This window comes from Alexandromys fortis, unplaced genomic scaffold (assembly GCF_014885135.2).
Source record: "Alexandromys fortis isolate MF-2015 unplaced genomic scaffold, M_Fortis_MF-2015_v1.1 scaffold_52, whole genome shotgun sequence".
NCBI lineage: Eukaryota > Metazoa > Chordata > Mammalia > Rodentia > Cricetidae > Alexandromys > Alexandromys fortis.
Genome location: NW_026067929.1, coordinates 7,588,174 through 7,610,610, shown reverse-complemented (window position 1 = coordinate 7,610,610; position 22,437 = coordinate 7,588,174). Strand labels below are relative to the sequence as shown.

The 22,437-nt window shown below is 47.3% G+C and overlaps 1 protein-coding gene across 5 annotated transcripts in view; it reads right to left on the bottom strand.

Moving 5' to 3' along the window:
- The window catches only part of Trio (trio Rho guanine nucleotide exchange factor), a 282,243-nt gene that overhangs the window by 95,095 nt on the left and 164,711 nt on the right, over positions 1 to 22,437 (bottom strand). For all 5 annotated transcript variants that reach the window (XM_050144824.1, XM_050144821.1, XM_050144819.1 and 2 more), the window contains exons 14-25: positions 21,027 to 21,222; positions 20,181 to 20,347; positions 17,565 to 17,684; positions 15,897 to 16,088; positions 15,385 to 15,534; positions 13,334 to 13,448; positions 10,688 to 10,803; positions 6,623 to 6,745; positions 1,673 to 1,867; positions 1,460 to 1,575; positions 730 to 796; positions 89 to 198 (exon numbers count right to left, since the gene is read on the bottom strand). In XM_050144824.1, the coding sequence (XP_050000781.1) occupies positions 89 to 198; positions 730 to 796; positions 1,460 to 1,575; positions 1,673 to 1,867; positions 6,623 to 6,745; positions 10,688 to 10,803; positions 13,334 to 13,448; positions 15,385 to 15,534; positions 15,897 to 16,088; positions 17,565 to 17,684; positions 20,181 to 20,347; positions 21,027 to 21,222 (1,667 nt within the window). The remainder of the gene's footprint in view (positions 1 to 88; positions 199 to 729; positions 797 to 1,459; positions 1,576 to 1,672; positions 1,868 to 6,622; positions 6,746 to 10,687; positions 10,804 to 13,333; positions 13,449 to 15,384; positions 15,535 to 15,896; positions 16,089 to 17,564; positions 17,685 to 20,180; positions 20,348 to 21,026; positions 21,223 to 22,437) is intronic.

Below are 22,437 nucleotides of genomic sequence, written 5' to 3'. Positions count from 1 at the left end.
ATCACTGAACTCTGCGAAATTCAGCTGTAAATCTTTTTTCGTAATGGAATATCACCGAAGTCTCCCTCAACCGAGTGAAGCTGCTTACTTGTTGTGGAACTCGTAGATTTCCTGCATGTTCCCAAAGATGATGAGTTCTTTGTTGACGATGCCTGGGGGGATCTCCTCCACCCCACTGGTCATTTCCCACAAGTAGGTCTGCCCAAGAAGGAAGCAAAGGGATAAAAAAAAAAAAAAAATCAACTCCAACTTTCAAGCAGCAGCCACTCCGACAGCCTATAAACAGGGACCGGGAGCCTAGGAGTGTTTGTAAGACTGGTCCCTCTGAGCAAACATGAAAAACATCTCTTTTTATAGTTGCTGTTAACACTTGGGAAGATTTATTATAGGTCTTTAGCTTATTCCCAGCTTCAAAATTGGAATGAAATCTGTCACAAGGTAAAAATACAAAACAAAATAACAAAACCAAGCAGGGTGTACCAGGCGCCATACTGTCAGGCACATTTCTTTGAAGCGGTTATTCTCTACACAAAGAATGTGAGCCAGGCTATCCTGTGACAAGTGAATGAGAGGTTTAGTGCTGTGTCATCTCTGCAGTGAGCCAACACACTCCTGGAACACCACAGAACAAGGGGAACATGGGCGCTACACTGTCACTATTCTGATAACCAGCAACAGAGTAACAAAACAAGCTGAAACTCGGTCTGAATGAACAAGGAGAAGACTTACATCCATGCACTCGCGAAGGTCTCTCACATAAGCCTTTTCAGTCTGAATTAGCTCAGCCATTATGAACCTTGAAATGAACAAAAAATTGTTCAGCTCAGTTAAGCTATATACTTATGACTCTTTACTGTCATCTATTTTATAGAGATTTATTAAATAAATGGAGAGCCTAGAAGTATTATACCTAAGGTAAAGGCTCGAGGGAGGTAAATCAAGAACAGACAGAACGACAGCCATCTACCAATTCCAAGATATTTGAAAACACTCAACCAGAGCGCCTATGGCGACACCCAGGCTGCCCAGCTCCACTGTGGACTGTGGCTTGACTTATCAGTGCCTTCCTCAGTCCATACCCTCTGAATTCCAGATACACTGTTCCCTCCAGTCCCACAGAATAACAACCAAATCTCTCCTCACACTGCCAAATGTCCCTGGGCAACAAAACTACCAGAGCAGGAACTCAGTGGAAGTAGGGAGATCTTTAGTTAGTAAGCATAGCTTACAAACTTTTTAAATACCTACATCTGAGTTGTCAGTTTTCTCTACCACTGTTAGCAAGCAATTTGCCAACCTAGGAAAGGAAGGCACAGAGAAAACAGGACAAGACACCGAGTCATGTGATAAGAAGTCAGCTCTCAGAGAAGTGAAATCTCAGCAGACACTTGACTGCCACGCTTGCCCAGCAGCCTGTCTGCAGGCTGGCTGACACTCCCTTCAGGCAATGCTGGCTTACTCTTTCCTGCGAGCAGATTTCCGTTTCTCTTCATTGAGCTCGTGAGCAGCGTCCCGAAGCTTGACCTCTGACCCAGGGATGCTGGCAGGAATGATGTCCAGCTGAAGGCTTTTGCTCTGTGGAATGAGAGTCAATGAAGCCAGTTAACGAGAGCAGCTGAGATGGCATGGGACCAAGACCACGACTTGTCCAAGGGTGTACAAAGCAATTCACCGATTTGTTGGAATCTGAAGAAATCCCCAGGGCTTTCTCCAAAGAGGTCCGGTACTTCTCCATGCGCAGAGAGAAGTCTCTATACCTCTTATCCACCGCGGTCACACATTTTTTTATCTCTGCTGCATGGGCATGCCCTTTTTCACAAAAGCCATCGGCCAGCTGTATCAATAGCTTCACTCTCTCTTTGGTTTGCTGCAAAAACAACGGGAAAGTGCTATGAGGCACGTGAACCCAACGCACAGGGGAAGTGGCACCCTGTCTGTCCTGAAACCATCCAGCCTGCCTCCCAGAGGCTGGACTGCCAATCTTCCCTCTGCTCTTCCACAGTGAGTGGAGTTCCTATGAGCTCAAAGTTGGAACTGAGTGTGTTTGTCAAGGGTCTCCTTTGGTCAGTAAGAATCTGCAGAACGGTCAGTGAATGAACGAATGAATGAGGAGGTCCATGCAGGAGATTCTTTAGCTTTACTCGACTTCTTTGCATACCAGATGTGTGTTGCATAAGCAGTTCCTTGCTGCATACATGTTTTTCTGACCTCCAGATCTTCAGGGACAAGCAGGCACCAAGAAGAGCCCACAGGAAAACTCACCATCAGCAAACTCTCTTCTGAGAAGCAGCTCCATTTTTATAACAAAGGCTATTTCACTTTACGCACACAGAAAAGTATGAAGTCAATCAAGACTCCGTACTTTCCTTAGCATTAGGGCTTGCCATACAGCAAAGGTTATGCACACGCACCATCAGCTTCACCCAGCTCTGACTTCTCAGCACCCTTTCACGTTGCCACCCTGATAGCTACTACTGGGTTTTCCTTGAGATCTTAACATTTCAAGGAAGCAAATTATTGTTTCAAGGAACCTGCTTTTCTCAGTTACACTTTAAAAATAAAACAAGATTTATCTATTTTCATTTTATGTGCATGGATGTTTTGCCTACACGTACATTTATGCACCACCAGTGTGCTGGGGCATCAGATTCCGTGGAACCCGAGTTTCAGACAGCTCTAGGCCATCATGTGGGTGCTGGAAATAGAACCTGGGTCCTAGGGAAGAACAGCCAGTTCTCTTAACCACTGATTCATATTTAGAAAATCAACTGAAAATTGTTGAAAACAAAGTCAGATTTCAACTCCCATGCTCAACTATCTGATTTTGTAAATGTGAAGTGAAAGTTTTGAGCCAGAATTCTCTGGGAAACCTCCCTAGTCTAACTTCACAGCAAGACCTGGGGTTGAGCACCTAGTTCCCATTACCTGGCCCAGGTCTTCCTCTGGCTCTGTTTACAGGTGCTTCTGCCGAGAAGACTATACCCTAGATATCCCCAGAGAATGTCCTTCACATCTCTTCTCTAAAAAGGACCGCCTTCCTAACAGTCCCGTGGACCACCTTTCTAAGTATCCTGTGGACCATCTTCCTAACAGTCCCATGCACAACCTTCCTAAGTATCCCGTGGACCACCTTCCTAAGTATCCCGTGGACCAAGTTCCTAAGTATCCCGGGGACCACCTTCCTAAGAGTTCTGTGGACCACCTTCCTAAGAGTTCTGTGGACCACCTTCCTAAGAGTTCTGTGGACCACCTTCCTAAGAGTTCTGTGGACCACCTTCCTAAGAGTTCTGTGGACCACCTTCCTAAGAGTTCTGTGGACCACCTTCCTAAGAGTTCTGTGGACCACCTTCCTAAGAGTTCTGTGGACCACCTTCCTAAGAGTTCTGTGGACCACCTTCCTAAGAGTTCTGTGGACCACCTTCCTAAGAGTTCTGTGGACCACCTTCCTAAGAGTTCTGTGGACCACCTTCCTAAGAGTTCTGTGGACCACCTTCCTAAGAGTTCTGTGGACCACCTTCCTAAGAGTTCTGTGGACCACCTTCCTAAGAGTTCTGTGGACCACCTTCCTAAGAGTTCTGTGGACCACCTTCCTAAGAGTTCTGTGGACCACCTTCCTAAGAGTTCTGTGGACCACCTTCCTAAGAGTTCTGTGGACCACCTTCCTAAGAGTTCTGTGGACCACCTTCCTAAGAGTTCTGTGGACCACCTTCCTAAGAGTTCTGTGGACCACCTTCCTAAGAGTTCTGTGGACCACCTTCCTAAGAGTTCTGTGGACCACCTTCCTAAGAGTTCTGTGGACCACCTTCCTAAGAGTTCTGTGGACCACCTTCCTAAGAGTTCTGTGGACCACCTTCCTAAGAGTTCTGTGGATCACCTTTGTAAGTATCCTGTGGACCACCTTCCTAAGAGTTCTGTGGATCACCTTTGTAAGTATCCTGTGGACCACCTTGCTAACAGTTCTGTGGACCACCTCCAAAGCACAGTTGCTCTGTGTCAGTCACTCTCCGATCTACTCATTATTTTTTTTTTTTGTTTGTTTTGTTTTTTCGAGACAGGGTTTCTCTGTAGCTTTGGTGCCTGTCCCGGAACTACCTCTTGTAGACCAGGCTGGCCTCGAACTCCCAGAGATCCACCTGCCTCTGCCTCCCAAAGCTGGGGATTAAAGGTGTGTGCCACCACCGCCCGGCCTACTCATTTTCTAAGATGGTGTAAATTATTTCTATCTTTTGTACGACTGTTGTTTGTCTTTCTGGTATGAATGTCACCTCCAGAAGCAGGGGGTGTTATATACTAATATCTCTTCCACTGTGGTAAAGTCCACCCGAGGAAATAACGCTAAATCTGCATAGACAAATTCTAACGGTTTAAGTACCTTAAGAGCTGAGAATAAGTAAGTAAAAATAAAAATAAAGACAACACAGTTTGCCCACCTTAATACAGTAAACAAAACCTAATATAACATAATGTTTAACAAAATCAATAGTTAGTTGTACAGACTTGGGAACAGCGTGGTCAGATGATACCTACAGTTTTAGATTTTACAAAACACAAGATTTAAAGATATGCAACCCACTGTCTTAACCTTCCAATAGCCACACTCAAACTCAATAGGAAGGAATGTTTGGGAGTAATGGGAAACCTCCCACACCTACTCCCCTAGTGAATGGGGTGGACCCATCACTGAAATCAACAGCAGTGCAGCCCCAGGGCTGTGAAGAGGCTAAGGAGACCAACATCACTGGGAGCTGGGCAGAGGAGGAAACAGCTGTTTTCTGATCTACCTCTGAGTGCAACATTAGGCACTTCCTTAACATCCTTCCAATCAAAGGATCGCTGGAGAAAAACACAGAATTGTAACACTCCCAGTACTGACGATTTTGTACCTTTACTAGCAAAACACGAATTACATGGCTGAACATGCTGTATCCAGGGAATGGAAAGCCACGGTCCTCACACCTTTGATGCAGGACCAGTCTGCTCTCTGGGTGTTCTTGGAGTCTCTAGGAGTGGGCATTTTCCACCTTGCCTGAGTCTCACCCTCCCCAGTGCCCAGCATCCCACCCAGTGCACTAGGGAACCAGCTCTCTGCAGCCGCAGCGCATGATGAAGGGGACAAGGCTACCCAAGGCCCAGCACACTCAGAAACTGAGGGGAAACGGAGGAGAGGCCAGGAGGAGGAGCCAGAAATGTTACAGAAGCAAAAACACCAACTGGCCAAACACAAAGTAGCTATTGTGACATCAATTGGTGGGAAAAGTCCTCTTTATGTCTTCAAAGCTGGTTAAGGGCCACATAAGACAGTTATTCTAGATGTTTTGGGTTTTTGGAGACAGGGTCTCTCTCTATAGCCCTGGCAGGACTGAACTCATTATGTAGACCAGGCTAGCCTTAAATTCACAAGCGATCCATCTGTCTCTGCCTCCCAGGTTCTGGGATTATAGGTGTGTGCCATCATGGCCAGTCCCTCCCTCCCTCTTTACCTCCCTCTCTCCCTCCCTTCCCTCCTTTTAGCCTCTCTCTCGCTCTCTCTCTCTCTTTTTAAGATAATCAATTATTCCTGTTTCTTTACAGGAATACTTATATCTTTTTGTAAAAAAATATGTTATTCAGGTTGGTCAATTATTTTTCACTCTTAAATCTGAAATAACTGTCAGCATCTTCTAAAAACTCAAACATACTGTTAAAATGTATTTTAAAAAAATCTTTCAGCGTGTGTGCACACACCCACACAAAATAAAACCAACCATTTACTGAATATCAAGCTAGGGGGTCACTGAATGAGACTTGCTGTTAAGTCCGGTCCCCAGGATCACATGGTCAAAGGAGAACCAACTCCCACAAGCCGTCCTCAACCTTTCCATGTATGCTGTAGCATGTATAGCTCAACACAAATAAATGGTATTTAAAAACAAACTCTGAGGACAAAAGAGCAGCAAAATCATAGAGAAGGGAACTAATTCTAGGCAATTCAAAACACCCTGAGATAAAGACCAGAACCAGCCCCCGGGCCTGGGAAGCAGTCTGTGTCAATGTGTCTGTTTATAGTCCAGGTGACACCAAGATACAACCCATCTGAAACAGGCGTCCCATTCTCCTTAAAGAGAAAAGCGGTAATGCCTCTAGTATCACAAACAGGTGAACAACCAGCAACTGAGACTGTGACATCAGCTTTGCGCTGAGTGGTGCCACTGTGGTGCTTTCCAGGAACTGGTGATAAGGAAGGGCAAGGCACAGAATACAGAATCAGATCACACCCCCCCCCCCCCACACAGTGTTTCAGAAAAACAGCAACACTTGATAAAATAACTCAAAAAGCAAACAAGAGGAAGACAGCCAAGAAATAACACAAGAGACAAAGCAAAAGCTAGAAGACATGGAGGTTGTTGCGGAAATCGGGTGAACACATCACAGGTAAACAAAGTGAGACCATTAAAGGCTCCCACCGGGGAAGACCATCACATCAGCTCAGCCTATGGCACTCACTGGGTAGCCATTTCTCCAGCGTCACAGGCCTCTCTCAACACTGCCTCTGACAAGTACCCTTCCCTGAAGTGGATGTTCTGGGTTGTGCTGGGAGAGCCGAGAAGACTCGTGGACCAGAAACCCATTCCTGCAGGTTTACCTTGGCCGTTATCTGAAACTCCTCGTGTTCTTTCAGCAGCTCCTGGGTGTGCTGGATGCTGGACCCTGTAGAGGTGTGTGTGGAAAGGTAGAACTCCCCGTTGTCATGGATCCACTCTAATGCCTACAGGAGAGGAATGCAAACACGTTTAGGGGAAGCAGACATCACTGCATGCTTCGTCGTGTAGGCCAAGGTCGGCACGCATTAACAACCCCTCATACAGATACACGGCTGATAGGAGCATCACGACTCCAGGGTCAAAGAGCAGGGCAGGGCAAAAGGATTCTGTCACCAACATGACAATGGTTCAAAGAGTTCTTATGACCATGATCCTAACAGGACAGTCAGAGAACCTCTACTCAATGTCTCTCTTCAAGAACACAGTGGTGGGCTGGGTGAAGGACAGAGGGAGCCATAGCTTTCTAATGCTACAGGGTTTCAAGTCAAAACAGGTGTGCCTTTCTAGCCTTCAGTTTCCTTCCCAGACTACTACGTCCCTGGAACCACCTGGACTGATGCCTACACTTCACTTGTGCTTGGGGGTGGAGAGGACCCATCCCACAGTATGCGTAATCTTCCGCTCAGAAGAAGCCAGGACTTTGCCTTCCCAGTCTAACGACAACGCTTGAGGAAAGGTGTCAGTGCTTAAAATGGAATCGGGCTATTTAAACAAGTCCAAACAGGCCAAGCTAAGGAAAACCAGCATTTTAAAAAGCAGGAGCATCTCTGTGTCCCAGAGTCCTGAAGCCATCTGTGCTAACATGTTGCTGCTGGAACACCCACTTAGCTTCTCTTTCAGATACATCACTGCATCGTTTGCAGTGTGTGCACATGTGCACACTGCATGTGCAGATGTGAAGGTCAGAGGTTAATTTATGATGTCACCACTCAGGAGCCAGCCACTCTCATTTTAGGGAGTTTCTGCCACTGGCTTGGGACTAATCAAATAGGCTATGCCTATCTCTGCCTCCCTCAGCACTGTGATTTTAAGTGTATACCTCCATAGCACGACTTTTTTGTTTTGTTTTTTGCTCAACTTTTTTTTTTAAATGTCGGTTCTGGGGTTCAAATTTAGTCCTAAGAACTTTACCTCCTATGACACTGCCCCCAGTCCCACTGTGGAATTTTTGTAGGAAATCAAGTCATGGGGCAGTTCAGCTATCAGCTGGACATTTTCTTCTTTGTGCTTAGAGACGGTCAGTCCATCTTGGAAACAATGTTAACACTGGCAAAAATGAAGGCTCCATTGAAAAGCGTTTCCAAGTACACACTGTAGAGGCAGATGACCTCAGGAATAAGAGTGGCCAGAACCCCAGGCTGCAGCCAGATTCCATGAGAAACTAGGGAGCCAGATGCCTGCCCCCCACCTTACAAAGTGCAAAGGAGACAGACGAAAAGTGAGTCACAGATTGCAATCACGATGAGAAAAGGAGGACCGTATCAGGAGGAGGACCGTATCAGGAGGAGGACCACATCAGGAGGGGGCCATGAGAGGCGGGGTCTCCTGTGGGACTTGCAGGCTAAGGAGCAGCCCGGGGATGACATGTGTGATCAGAGGCCAGCTCGGCCTGCCACAGGAGAGAAAGCAGAAGAGGCCAGAGCAGAGGCTGTGGAGAGCAAGTGAGCCCACAGAGGTGCGGACAGAGCTTGAAGTTCTTTGTAGCCGCGAATATGGGCACTGTACAGAGAAGGATGAAATGGAGACTGAGTGGAAATGGCAGAGGCTCTGTTGGGATGGGGAGGGTAGAGTGGGGCACACAGGAAGTCAAGCACCCACAACTAAGAAACAAAGGGGGGGGGGACAAGGAGAACAAAGGAAAGGCAGGGATTGAAGACACACCTGTCACTCCTCACTGAATACCATGAGAGTGAGGCCCGGGCACAGGGACTCAGGAGAGCAGCTTAGCTTCTGGTGAGGCCAAAGTGGAGACACGCTGAGGAGTACCAGAAATTTATACATCTGGGAGCCGAAAATAGAGGTCAGGGCTGGGAGACACCCAGGGACAGATAAGAGGAGAGGAAGTATCAAGAACAGCATGAACTCCATCCCAGGCAGCTTCAGTGGTGGAGATAAGAGAGGAAGCCCTGGGAGGTGGAAGCAGGAAGGGCCAGGGGAATGACAAGCCCAGAGGTGGCACACCATGGAGACCACGCCCCTTTCCACACTGCCATCCACTTAGAAATCTTAGCGTGCGACACTGAAAACCACAAAATCTGAGGGAGCATGATCTGCCGTGAGCCGCGGATGTCTACCAGATGCCATGGGTCCATGTGGAGCAGAGCTCAGGACAGCAGCCTGGCAGGTCCCCATCAGCAATGCCAGAAGGACGCGCAGCTGTGCTCCCTGCAGCTGAACTGGACCTAACCGTGTAAAAGGGTGTGTAACACCGCCTCGTTAGGAACCAGAGCCACCTCCATAACACGAAGCACCGTTAAAAGTGTGTGAGGAAAATGCAATGGAGTGTCATCAGACACCACAGCCCGCCACTGTGCGGATTTGATCACAGATGAGAGAAGAGGTCAACAGAGAACCAGATCCAAACTCCAGAATCTGTAGGTAGTTGAGACGTTCTCAACATGGCTGCCCTTTGAAACTAACAAATCAGCCTGGAACAAAATCCATATGCTATGTTGATGGAGGTGGGTCTTGTATCTTATCTGTTGCTTTCATTGGCTAATAATAAAGAAACTGCCTCGGCCCTCATAGGACAGAAAATTAGGTAGGTGGAGTAAACAGGAGAGAATGCTGGGAAAAAGAAGCTGAGTGAGTGAGTCGCCATGATGCTCCCACTCCAGACAGACGCAGGTTAAGATCCTCTCTGGTAAGCCAGCTCATGGGCTACACAGAATATTAGAAATGGGTTAGAACAATATGTAAGAGCTAGCCAATAAGAAACTGGACCTAGCCGGGCCAGGCAGTGTTTGAAAGAATACAGTTTCCGTGTAATTATTTCGGGCATAAGCTAGCCATGCGGGCGGCCGGGTGCCGGGGACGCAGCCCTGCCACCGCTCCTAATTCAACACTATGTGAGAAACCTAAACTGAAATTTCATTTCTCCCTGGCTGGCAAGGCCTGACTGAATGTTTAGGGTCAGGCGTGTGGTGCTGTGTGTGGTTTCACAAAGAGCCCACACTAGACTCTCAGTTAGGACAGAGGTCAACACTGACTGCCCACAGGAGCAGCCCTGGGTGGCAATCACTTCATACAGAGGATATCCACCCCAAGCCTAGGCACACTCAGGTTTTGAGGGAATGAAATTAATCCTGCATTTCTCTGCCTGTACTGAAGCCAAGAGAACTGAGATGAATTTTACTGCAAGACATAAGTAGATTACTTTAAAATGAAGTTCAGTCAGTCTGAAGACAGTCTCCCCATAACCACTTTATCCCACAGTGCCCTCAGGATATATAATGGACCCTTCATGTCTCTGCCTCAGCCAAACTCAAGAACCCTTGATTATTTTGAATTATTAGAAATTCTGTCATATTTCTCATGTAGTTTTAGCTCAATTTACCTGAAAATTCACCTTTTCCTTAATATATAAACACAGCAGTGTAAGAGAGAAAGCACCTGCTGAGTTTCTATACGCACTTACCCAGGACTCGACAAAGCTTTGGAAACAATAATCGCATCAATGACTTGTACTTGGCAGCTCTAGGTGTGAGCTGAAGGCAGCTCAGGAAAACCAAACGGCACACTTGTACAGCATGAGACAAACAGGGCGTCACACTTTCACAGGCGCTGGGGCTTTATTTTTGTTACAAACTTAATTAAAGGGCATGATTGTTTCTGCCATGAGAATGAACTGTGTTAAAGAGGGCTTTTATAACAAAAATCTGCCCATCTAGGAAAGGAGGTGTGAGCATGGGTGGAGCACTAACTGCTGAGCACTCCTGTGTGAGCATGGGTGGAGCACTAACTGCTGAGCACTCACCCTGTGTGAGCATGGGAGGAGCACTAACTGCTGAGCACTCACTCCTGTGTGAGCATGGGAGGAGCACTAACTGCTGAGCACTCCTGTGTGAGCATGGAAGGAGGGTGTGGGGAGCCCGGTATGCACTGACCTGTTTGGCGCTCCTTTCAAAGACCACATACTGCTGGCACTGGTCCAGCCGCCTTTTTCTCATGGTCCAATAATGTAATACCCTGTTTTCCCGCTGGAAGAGTTCATTCAAGATATCTGAGATGAAAAAGGAAAAGATGTTGGTGCTTGTTCTCCACTGAAACACTAGAATCTCTTGTTTTCACTTAGATGTCTCTGCTTATTTCACAGCAAGACAGGCTAAGAAAGATGCTGCTCCTGTCTAAGACCTCAGTCAGCACCTGGAGCAGACCCCTCATTCTCTCACCCTGGAGTCTGAAGCCACTGTGAGATACATGTGAGAGTCCGCCTTAAAATAACAGTGCAATACAGCTAAAATAATTAAAAATAATTTGTTGTTTCCTTATACTTGTTAATCATAAAGCCTTAGGAGGGGAAGGAGGGAATTAGAGAAGCAGAGGACCAGGAAGCAGTGAAGGCAAAATACCTTACATAGAAACTAAAACTGATGAGCAATAGCTACTGTCAAAACATTGGGCACATAAAAAAAATCAGGAAAAACTACTGGGACATATAAGTCACAGACCTAATTTGCTAAACAGGTATCTCTGGAACTTCACAGATAGCTCGGACAACCTATTCTAACTTCTGACCTCTGCTGCCACCTCCTGAGGGCTGGAATCACGGTAGTACACCATCATGCCTGGTTCATGCGGCACTAGGGACTGAACCCAGCACTGCCCATATGCCAAGCAAGCACACTGTCAACTGATCTACATCCTTGTGGTCCACTTTTCACTTTCGACTTCTGTTTATTTGGTGCTGAGGAGGGCATTTGAAGGGATTAGGACATGTGGCCTTGTTGGAGGAAGTATGTCACTGGGGGTGGGCTTGAGGTTTCAGAAGCTCGAGCCAGACGCAGTGGCTCACTCTTCTTGCTGCCTGATGATCCAAATGGAGGACTTTAAGATCCTTCTCAAGCACCATGCCTGCCTGCATACATGCTGCCATGCTTCCTGCCATGAAGACAATGGACTAAAACCCTGACCTGTAAGCCAGGCTCAAATGTTTTCCTTTAGAAGACCTGCCGTGGTCAATGTGTCTCTTCACAGCAGTAAAACACTGACTAAGACAATACCTTTAAGTTTTCTTTTTCATAGTAAATTCATTCTAGAAGTTAGTAAAACAAAGGAAAAGCTTCGGAAAAGAAGTGTCAAGACAGAAATCCATGTCAAACCATTGATACCTGTAATATAATTTGTCACATTAGGAAGTCTTAAAAGCAGCAGGCTGTGTGCTTTATGAGAAAGCACAAGAGTCTCAGCTGTGCGTCAGCTCAGCGGCCACACTGCTCTGCTGCACGGAAAACCTCAGCCAGGTTAGCAAAGTCAGTTCAGATTTTATTTAGTGACTTGCTGAGTTCAAGCGGGGCCATCATGTGACCATGGGTTTAGTCATCCACTGGGGCCCATGAGCTCATGTTAATTAATGAAGACAATGTCTGCCTCTCTTCCAAATCTCTCAGTGCCAATAAATAGCTCAGCAATGGTGCAGAGTCCCCAGGGGCTACATTTCCAGTTATTAAAGCAGAGGGAATCCGAGATAAGGTTATCTCAGTAGCTCTGGCTCTCTTGGAACTCACTCTACAAACCAGGCTACCCTCCAACTCAGAGATCCGCCTGTCTCTGTGAATGCTGGGGTTAAAGATGTGAACCAACACACCCAGCTATTTTGAAATTTTTAAATCCATCAGAGTATTAAGCTACCACTTCCACCCAAGCGCTGCATCAAGAAATCCCTCTGCTCGCGTTTCCGGCTCTGAGTAGTAATAAGTTGTTCAAGAAGCAGCTAAGCACAGTGTTAACTGCCTTCGGGAGTCCGGGGGTGGCTCTAGTTCCTGAGACAATAAGACTGTTTGTCTGACTCCCTGGATTGATCTCACAGGGTTATACTGGCAGCCTGCTTCCAAGTCCCAGGTAGTTCCATCTTCCTGCCCTCATTCTAAGAGAGGCACAAACCTTTTGTCACCAAGTATACTGCAGGAGAAACAAAATATTTCCAACAGTCCACAGTCTCCATTACTCCAAGACACAAGCGTCCATGTCACAACGCCAAGCCGAGGTTCAGCTGAGTCAAAGTGGTTACAGTAGCTACTTACTCTGCCTGTTTACCTCAGGCTTCATCTATTTCACGTTCTATATACACCAACCCCACTAATTAACTTGGGTATAAATTTCCCCAGACCTTTTTCTATCCACCTACATGTAAATTAATTTAAAAAATTGTATTACACTCAAGTGGTACAAACTATATAACACTTTGCAATTTGCTTTTATCATTAACCATGTCTTAGCTATACATCACTGAAAGCACTTTGTAGCCACAATACTGGCCCATGATTTCTGAGTTAGCTTTTAAAACGGCTCTGCATTTAAATAACTGCCGTCTTCATTTCTGACATATGTCCACTCACATACATTAACAGGCACGGACAGTAACTATCCGCCTGACCGCGATGTTTTCTGTTTTGTACGTAGCTCACTCAGTATATTACTGGGCTACGTATTTCTTCGTGTCCGTTACTGAACTGCCAGCTAATGAGGCTGTCTTTGGCATGACCTGGACAGTTAGGACAAGCAACAGGGAAGCGGAGTGGCAGCATGCTCACTTTTCACTTGCTGCTCTGGGGCTTTGATGTGTGTCACCATTCCTGGCATGCTCACGCTGTTCCTGTGCAGGTATTTCAGGAAGACGTCTGCATTCCTTCGGGCCAGCGTGCAAGCCTAAGAAACAATGGAGGACAAGGTAGCAGTCATGTGACTCCTGCAGATACGTGTCTGGGGGGGACAATGTATCGGTCATGTGACTAATGCAGATACGTAACTGGGGGGCAATGTATAGGTGATGTAATTCATGCAGATTTGTGTTTCTGAGAATCTGGAAACGCCAATCTCAAAGCTTTATCAGAAGTCTTTTACTTAACAGCCATTTGGCCAACTTATGTTTACAAAATGCAGAGATTAAATTCTATTTAAAATTAAAAAGAAACAGACTCCTTCACTTTGCAAGGTCAGATCATGTTAGGACTGCTCAGTGCACAGGCTGTGTGGCAAGACACCGAAGGCAGCCACTGACCTACGGTCAAAGAGGAAGCAGACCCTTCCTTTTCCAGTCAAGCCCTGAGGTCCCTGCAGCTCCAGTCCACCATGCAGACTAATGGGAAGCTGGTAGCACAGGGCCCAGCTACACTGGGCCTAGATTTCTGTAAAGGCCAGACCGACAGCTCTCTGCCCCTCCTCACAGATGAGACTGTCACACAATATGTAAAGGAACCCAAATGGCCAAACTCATCCCTCAGTTCTTAGTGTGAAATCCTCAAAACCTGGGGAGGTTAGTTATTTTGCATTGCTGTGGTGGCACGTGACTGGGAACTGCTGATGTGCTAGGCAACCCCTGGGTGATGTCATCAGTGTACAGTGTGAGGACCGAGGGGCAGGAACACCCACAGATGCACAGGTCCCTTCTATATCCTCACCCACACGGCTTTTCCTGTGTAATTTTTGTGAAAATATGTTAACTAAGTGGTATTCGATTCCTATTATGCGCATTCTGGAGCAAGAGAGGCAAATTTCCCAACTAAAGCACCTAACAGCGGTTGGTATAGTAAACCAACAACAGATGCCAGCAGGGAGTAGACCCACGCTCTTGTTTGACACAGTTACAATTAGTGTATGGAACTACAATGGTGGTCCCATCCCAACTTACTCAACACCAGGATCCCTGTGCTCTCTCTAAGGTCCCTAACACAAAGAGTCACAATGCAGTTTTCCAGACTAAACAATCCTGTTGGTAGATGACCTTCAGACCCGGAACAGATCAATGGGAGGCAGAATGCTGAAGCCATGAGAGAAACCACCTGTGTAAAGTGAGGAAGATGAGCAAACAGCCACATCTCTGATGGGCCCAGCTGCCAGGAGCTAGAGATGCTCAGGGCTTGTTTAAAAGTCCAGTGTGGACGCATCCCCGTGGCCAGTGTTTCTGAACATCTGACCACTTTAAAAAATGTAATTGTCTCAAGGCACAGTTGTGACTTCTGTGTGAGCCAATACGATGTACATAAAAACGTGACGAAGCACTCCTGAGAGCCAGCATTTAACTTTCTCAGAAGAAGACAGCCTGTGTGAACAGGACTAAGAGGCTGCTTCCTGATGCTAGCACCCACTCTCAGCCACAGGCGCTGGTGTGCACCCTACCTGGTGTCTCTCCATCTTCCAAGATGCCATCTGTAGGCCTAAAGAGGCTGAATGTCCAAGCTAGAGGTATTGTGCTTCACCATATCAACCAGCCAATCACTTCCTGTCTGCAAAATTCATGGGGCTTCCTTCCTGTTAGTCGTAACTTTGCCTCAGAGAAATCTCATCACTGTTATATCGTTACACAGCACGGTAATCTCTAGCCAAACGTTATTTGCAGACTTCTAGTTAATTCTCCATGAAACTGGTAAGACAGTGAGTTTCATGGAAGTGATCAGCCTGCTATCAATGTCATCAGCCCAGTCACTTTCCACATGAGGCAAGAGTCAGGGCCGTGTGTGCGGGCCTCCTCTGAAAGTTCAAACTATACATCTATGTATGCACCAGCAACCTACAAGAATCACTTCTAAGTGACAGTCAGGAGACCCTGTGGCCCTCAATCAAGCCATGTGACCCAGCCCTATACCTTCAGGAAGGCCTCCTTTTGTTCGAGGTGTTTGCTAATCATGGGTGTGACGTGGTCAGTTTCAGAATTGGGTCCCAGCTTGTCGGCCCCACCGCACCAGTCCTCTTCTCTTTTGTACTCCTGCTCCAGGCTCTCCAGGACACTGCAGACCTGCGGGACAAAGATCCAGGCTCAGGAATCACCTAGCACCTGCTGTCTAACCGGCTACAGGCCACCACGGGCTTTGCCTGACTTGAGGCTGGCAGGGAGGGATTTATAATAGAAGCAAAGCCAGAACTGAGTTTCCCACTGCCCCGATGTTTTTCCACATGAGAGAAAGGCTGTGTTCTCTCAGCTGCTGTCACTCGCTATTCTCGACAGCTGATGGAGCAAGGGAACTAACCGCAGAGCATGCCTTCTGTTTCACCTGGACCTGAGTGTTCACTACTGTTATATGTCAGTGGGGGCGGAGCTGTCCCTAAAGGCAGAACAGTCAGTCACCAGGAGCATAGGAGCAGGCCCTCTCTGCCCACCTGCTCTGAAGTCTTGTAGAAGGCGACCGAGGCATTGACGAGCTTGAGGCGATCTTCCATCTTGAGCATGAGCTGCTGCCAGTGTGAGGCCACCTTCTCTGCGCAGTCGCGGATCATGTCCATGTCATAGTGGTTGGCCTGCAGCATGGCCTCGGCCTTCTGCTGGACCTGCAGGGCACTCTGGTGTGTTTTCTAGACATAGGAAAGACGGGAAGGCTCATTCAGCAGGGCCTCACACACAGAGGCAGGAACTGGAATGCTCGTCATGGCTAAGAGAATCAAGCCTAGCTACTACTCACTAGGATGCTTTGCCAATATGGAGGGTAGTTCTAGGCCTGGCAGCAACCAAGCTGATATTTAGTTTATCTAATGAAGGATGAAATGCATTAAGACTTCTCAGAATGGCACTCAGCTGTGGGGTTTTCCATTTGAGAAGCAACAGGAACAACTCTTAGCAACTGATATTCTAAAGCTCTGTTCAACTCTGCCAAGTCTATTATCCCTACTGACTTTTTGTGACAGCCACTGCAGGCAAAACAACAAGTGGGAAAGAAAAGGCTATAGAGAATGCCTTTTCATTTCATTTCCAACTGAAGCTCTAGACTCCAGTGAAAAGAGTTTTGAAGAACTAGCGATTTTTTTAAAACATGAGAGAGAGAGAGAAAAGAGGCTGAGAATGTTTCAAGCCACACACAAAGAAAATCACATGGTAAATGAAACCTCACGTCTGAATGCCAGGGGCTCTGCAGGAAAGATCTAGAACTTGAGGCACCAGCAGCAAGGGCACTCAAGCACCTTGGAAAAACAATCATTCATTTCTCCTGATACAGTGGGAAAGATCCTGTAAACACTGACTATAGATTCCCAAGTGACTGACTTGACCTTGATGACCAAAAGCCCCTGGGCATTGCAGCTATGCAGGTTTGCAAGGCTGCCTGGAAGAGGCTGCCACTGGCGTGAGTACCTGACACTATATTGACCTCGGGAATAAAATAGAGCTGGCTTCTCTGACTTTTTCTCCAGTTACATCAAGGTTTCTATATCCTCAAACACCCCCTTTTGAAGCCCTGCCTATACTTTGAGATCACTCATCACAACTATTACTCACCCCTAAAGAAACCCATTCTAAAGCAATTAGTGCAATACTAACAGCAAGGGTTAGTTGCCCAGACTGGACATGGCTTCTGGCTGCTGTCTGGTGTAGTATTGCCCTCAATCTATAAAGGTGAATCCTGTTGCCTAAGCAAGTTTGGAGAGGTTTGTCATCAGAATGACTACTGTCTGGTCATGGCAAGAGACCCTTCACACCCCTAGCACTCTACTTTGTCCAAACTGGTTACATATAACACTGTGCCTGTAAGATCAGCAAGATATTACAGTGCCCCAGCTCAGGCTCCAATTTGAGCTCCCAGATTTAAGATACTTCTAATCAGAGACCATGCATCCTGCTAAGTAAAACCCTTTCATGGGAATGGGACAGAAGGGGGCCCTGGACACTGGATACTTGCTTCAAGATGTCCTCACTTCACTGCAGTTGTGGGCTGCTTCCTTCTACACAATCAATGGGGAACTGATAAGCACTGTCTTCCTTTTCCATTCAAGCCACAGCTGGCTCCAGTGGTTGGTGCCACACCAAGAATTATCAGGCTGGTCTCTACGCTGCCTTACCTCAATTGCATGCTGGAACTGCTCGTGTTCTCTCTGTAGCTGCTCGGCTTCCTGCAGTGAGCTGGCGGTAATGAGGCCAGCATTTAACATGGACTCTCCATTTCGGATCCAGCCCAGCACCTGAAACAGGACACAGGGTAACTGTAAGCAGAGGAACGTCCAGTGCATCCTGCAAACCACCTGGGACGGGTCAGCAAAGTGGTATAGAGCAATGGCTCTCAACCTTTGGGTCACGACCTATTCATGAGGGTCACCTAAGACCATGGAATATTTACATTATAACTCATAATAGTAGCAACATTTCAGTTATGAAGTGCAATAAAAATAAACTTATGGTTGGGGGCACCCTCAACATGAGGTACTGTATTAAAGGGTTGTGGCATGAGGAAGGTGGAACACTCATAGGGGGCAGCACTGACTCCTTGAGTCACTGTCCTACTGACACAGCCCACAGTCCCTGAAGGGCTCTCATCACAAGCGCTGCCTCGAAAGTACTGCGAGTCAGTCTGCTGTTTGAGAAGGCAGCGGAGCTCAGCAGGCTGTGCAAACACAGCCCAGAACAGGTCAGGCTCCACATTCTAAGATTTCTGCATCCTCTGAGGGAGCCCTGCTACTTCCTGTTCATACTCTCACTGCTAATCCACAGCAAGACTGGTCACCTGCTTGGTAAGGGCAGTCTGTTTGCTTCGCTGCCTTCCTGTGCTGTGCACCGGTGTTAAATGATAGAACAGCGAAGGTATGAAATAGGTTGCACTACGATGCTCAGGGGCCAAACCACGAGACTCCCAAGTTCACACACAGGAAGAAATCAATTTGGACAGGAGGGGACACCATCACTGTGGAAGCTCATTCTGGATTGCGGCTGAGACCCCAAGGTACATGCATAACATTTTCCTTTTGTAATACGCTTAAAATGAAAACAATTCCCAGCTTTTGGTGAGATCATTTAAGACACCCAGTCTGGCCTGTGATTTGGAACAGAAGTCTCTGGGTCAGTTCTGAAAACCGCTTCTTCTGACACCCGTGCTGCTCTTGCCTTCAAGGTTCCTGATGCCTGCGAACGCTGAGGTGATGACTGGAGGTGCGACTGTCATCTGGCTCCCTGTGCTACATAGCTTTATGTCAACTGCCACAAGCTAGAGTCACCAGAGATGATGGACCCTCAATTAAAGTCTATAGGAGCGCAGGCAAGCATGTAAAGCATTTTCTTAATTAGTGATTGATGGGAGAGGGCCCAGTCCCCCGCCCATTATAGGTGGTGTCATCCTTGTGGTGCTGGTCCTGGCTTCTATAAGAAATCAGGTTGAGCAAGTCATGAGGAGCAAGCCAGTAAGCACCACCCCTCCATGGTCTCTGTATCAGCTCTTGCCTCCAGGTTCCTGCCCTCGCTCGCTGCTTTTGATGATGAACTGTTATATATAACTGTGGCTGAAATAAACCCTGTCCTCCCCAAGCTGCTTTCGGTCATGGTGTTTCATCACAGCAATGATAATCCTAACTAAGACACTACACATCAGCAAAATCTGAGCCCGTTATAGCACATGGGACACTGAACAGGTCAACAACACTGCAGACTCATTGTGTGGGTAAAACGGCCTTTTAAAGCCACCTCCGCAGTCTAAGCAAAGGCAGTCTGCAAAGGGCATAATTACTTCATCTCTTGAACAAGTGGTTTTTCTTGAGGCAAAAATAAACATTTGCAGGTTACAATGCTTCATTTCCTTCTGTTTTTTTTTAGTATTTATTTATTTATTTATTTATTTATTTATTTATTTATTATGTATACAATATTCTCTCTGTGTGTATGCCTGCAGGCCAGAAGAGGGCACCAGACCTCACTACAGATGGTTGTGAGCCACCATGTGGTTGCTGGGAATTGAACTCAGGACCTTTGGAAGAGCAGGCAATGCCCTTAACCTCTGAGCCATCTCTCCAGCCCCCTCCTTCTACTGTTTATACTGATGGCATTAACGACAACAGGACACAAGGAAACAACAGATGTCTCCTGATCACATCTGGTGCAGGAGCATGCGCGCTCCTGTGAATATGACCCACATAAGCACCACACGAGGCTGTGTCTGAGGCTCCAGCACTTCCTTCAACAAGGCCAACAAGGGTTTTCTATGGCATGGACAGAATATAACAGCCCCACTTCTCCATCAAGCCCCTTCACTGGAGAACTCCAATGTATCCCTCACCATGGGTTCAAGTGCAATATCTACATATGATTCCTGCTGGTGTTTAATCCGTCCTTGCTTCAACACCATGTGGTATTATACTTAATATGCAGATAAAGAGACTCCCCCCCAACTTTACAGTCCATGGCTTTAACAAAAGCTTAGTGAAGAAATATTGCGTTTCCTTAGCCTAGGGAGTAATGTGCTTTAAGCAAGAGACCACCAGATAGCAAAACAAATGCAAGGACGACCTCCTCATGGGCTGTGGCTACTGAGTTGGGCGCTCTTCCACTATTCGGCCAGCCATCCGGATAGGCTATGGATTCCACTTTTACCATAAGATGCTGTCTTGGGGTATGTCTAACTTTACATATCAGGACAACTACAAGGAGATCATTCTGACATGCCAGAATTCCCATCATGCCTCAGTGTCACGCACCTGCTTCACTTCTGCCTGCAGGTGGCGCAGTTGCACACACTGCTCCAAATGTTTCCGGTGTTGTTCGGCCGCTAGATCCAACTCCTGTTGCTTTTCATGAAGAAATTCCAGGAGGTCCTGGACCCGGGTGGCCATGTCCACATCTCTGTCACAAAGCAGCTCCACACCTGTGAACAGTGGTGGGAGACTCTAGAAGCCAGCTCACACCTGCCACCTTCTCCTCTCACCTAGCATGTGGTGTGGGAACTGCTTCTCCCCTGGGCACCAACTGTACTAGCCAGCAGGTTCAGAGAGGCCCGGGGCAGCAGTGATGCATTTATACAGACATCCAGCGCACTAGGGTGTGAGGAGGCGCATAGGTGAGCCAACCAACTGTACCTCCTACCGCAGGGACTCAGTGACAGAGTAGCAGCTGACAGAAGTGAGTGGGTGGTGCACTTCAGGAAGTATTTAAGTGGCTATGTGTAAAGCGAGCAATGCATGTAGGACGCTGCAGTGTAAGCTCCCCGTGCGACAGTCACATACTGGGGCTGCAGTGACATCTGCTGGACACAGAAGCTAAAAATAGGGAATGTGCAAACACCGCCTTGGGTTTTACATTGCACTCCCAGAGACAGCCAACCACTTTGCACCATTAAGGTTCTTATTACTTGAAACAATTCTTGAAACACTTAAGGGTAAGTTTCCTAAGCATAAAGCTAAATGTGACTGTACTGTGTGAAATTAAATGCAAACACTTCCTTTAAAAGAACTGGTCTTGGCAGGTGATGGCTTAGCATTTAGTCATCCGAGTGCTGCGGTGCTGGAAGAACCCACAGCGGGCACAGGATGGAGGGCCTTTCTTACCAGAGGCCTGGACTTCATTGACATACTGCAGAAGATCCTGTCCTTGGTGGATGACGTCAAAAGTCAAATTATTCATTGTCAGGGCTTTGTCTGCGTGGTGCTGCAGGCGCTGCTCGGCAATGGTCAGGTCCTCTGTATCAAAGTCATTCATTTGCTGGGAAAGCTCATCATTCCACGACTCGAGGTCGGAGATGATCTGAGAGAGAGGAGCATCTATGCAAATCAGGGCTTACAACACACGCCGCCACATCTCACTGTGTCTGAGCCAACAGTCTAAAGAGGGCACGGAAGCCACATGTGTTTGGTTTTGTGGGATAGAGATCGGGCTTCAATAAAACCAGTTCAAAAACTTTTAAAGAAACAAATGGACGCAGAGTTGGAAGGGGCTCCTACCCTCATCAGATAACTTATTGGGAAAAGGCCTGGTGTACAGTAGGCAGGTGTTCTGCCACTAATCACATCAGCAGCCTCTGGAAGGAGAAAGCAACTATCTCAGTACTCTGAGGTGAAACGTGTAAAAACATGAAGAAAACAGAAAATTCCTTTTTACAATTCTGACACAATAGCGGTCCCAGGCACCATCATCAAGGCTTGGTGAGCTACCATGGCAAAGGCTGAGAGGGGGTTAAATGAGCAGCTATCAGGGTGACCCCACGGCACTGCGTCTCAGCTGCCCCACAGGTGTCAGAGCAGGACACGCTGCCGCGGTGCACGAAACCGACGGCTTCTGTAACCTGCTGCCTGGCGTAGGAGCGTGACCTAGGACACTTGTTCTGTAGTTTCCACCCAGGGAAAGCACGCATTTGTGCCTCCTGATGAGGTTTTGATATATCAATACAATACAAATAAAGTAGGAAGTACTTTCAACTAGCAGAAGGCTCTTCAACTTATGCTTCTGGCTGGTCTATCTTGCAACTGAAAACATTCAACAGCCTGCTAAGTTTCAGAAGAGAAAGTCACTTGGAGTCAGAAGAAAACAGGCCTGTCCTGTTTGCTGCCACCCCAAGCCCCAGACAGGCCAAGGCCAGTGGGTCCCCGCAGGGGAGAGTCTAGCATGCCTTCTCTGTGTGTCTCAACAAGGATGCGAGGGCCAAAACATGGAGAGCAGTGAGCAGGCTGACAGTCACTGTGATTAGAGGGGGTCTGACGCAGCTCTTGTTATTTAGCTAAGACAAAGCTACTTTTATGGAGTTTGGACAGGTAGCCAGCCAGCTGAAGGTGCCTGCAGGAAGACCTTGTGCCACCTCTGGAGATGCCCCGCAAGATGAGGCTGAAGGACAAGCCAAAGGGAGCAGCCCATAGAGGATCTCCCTGCAGCTGAGAGACCCATACAGTCTGTGCAGGCCTTTCCGGCCTCCTCTGCACCCAGTCCCAAGCCTCTGAGGCAGCTCAAGGACGGGGCAGGTGAGTA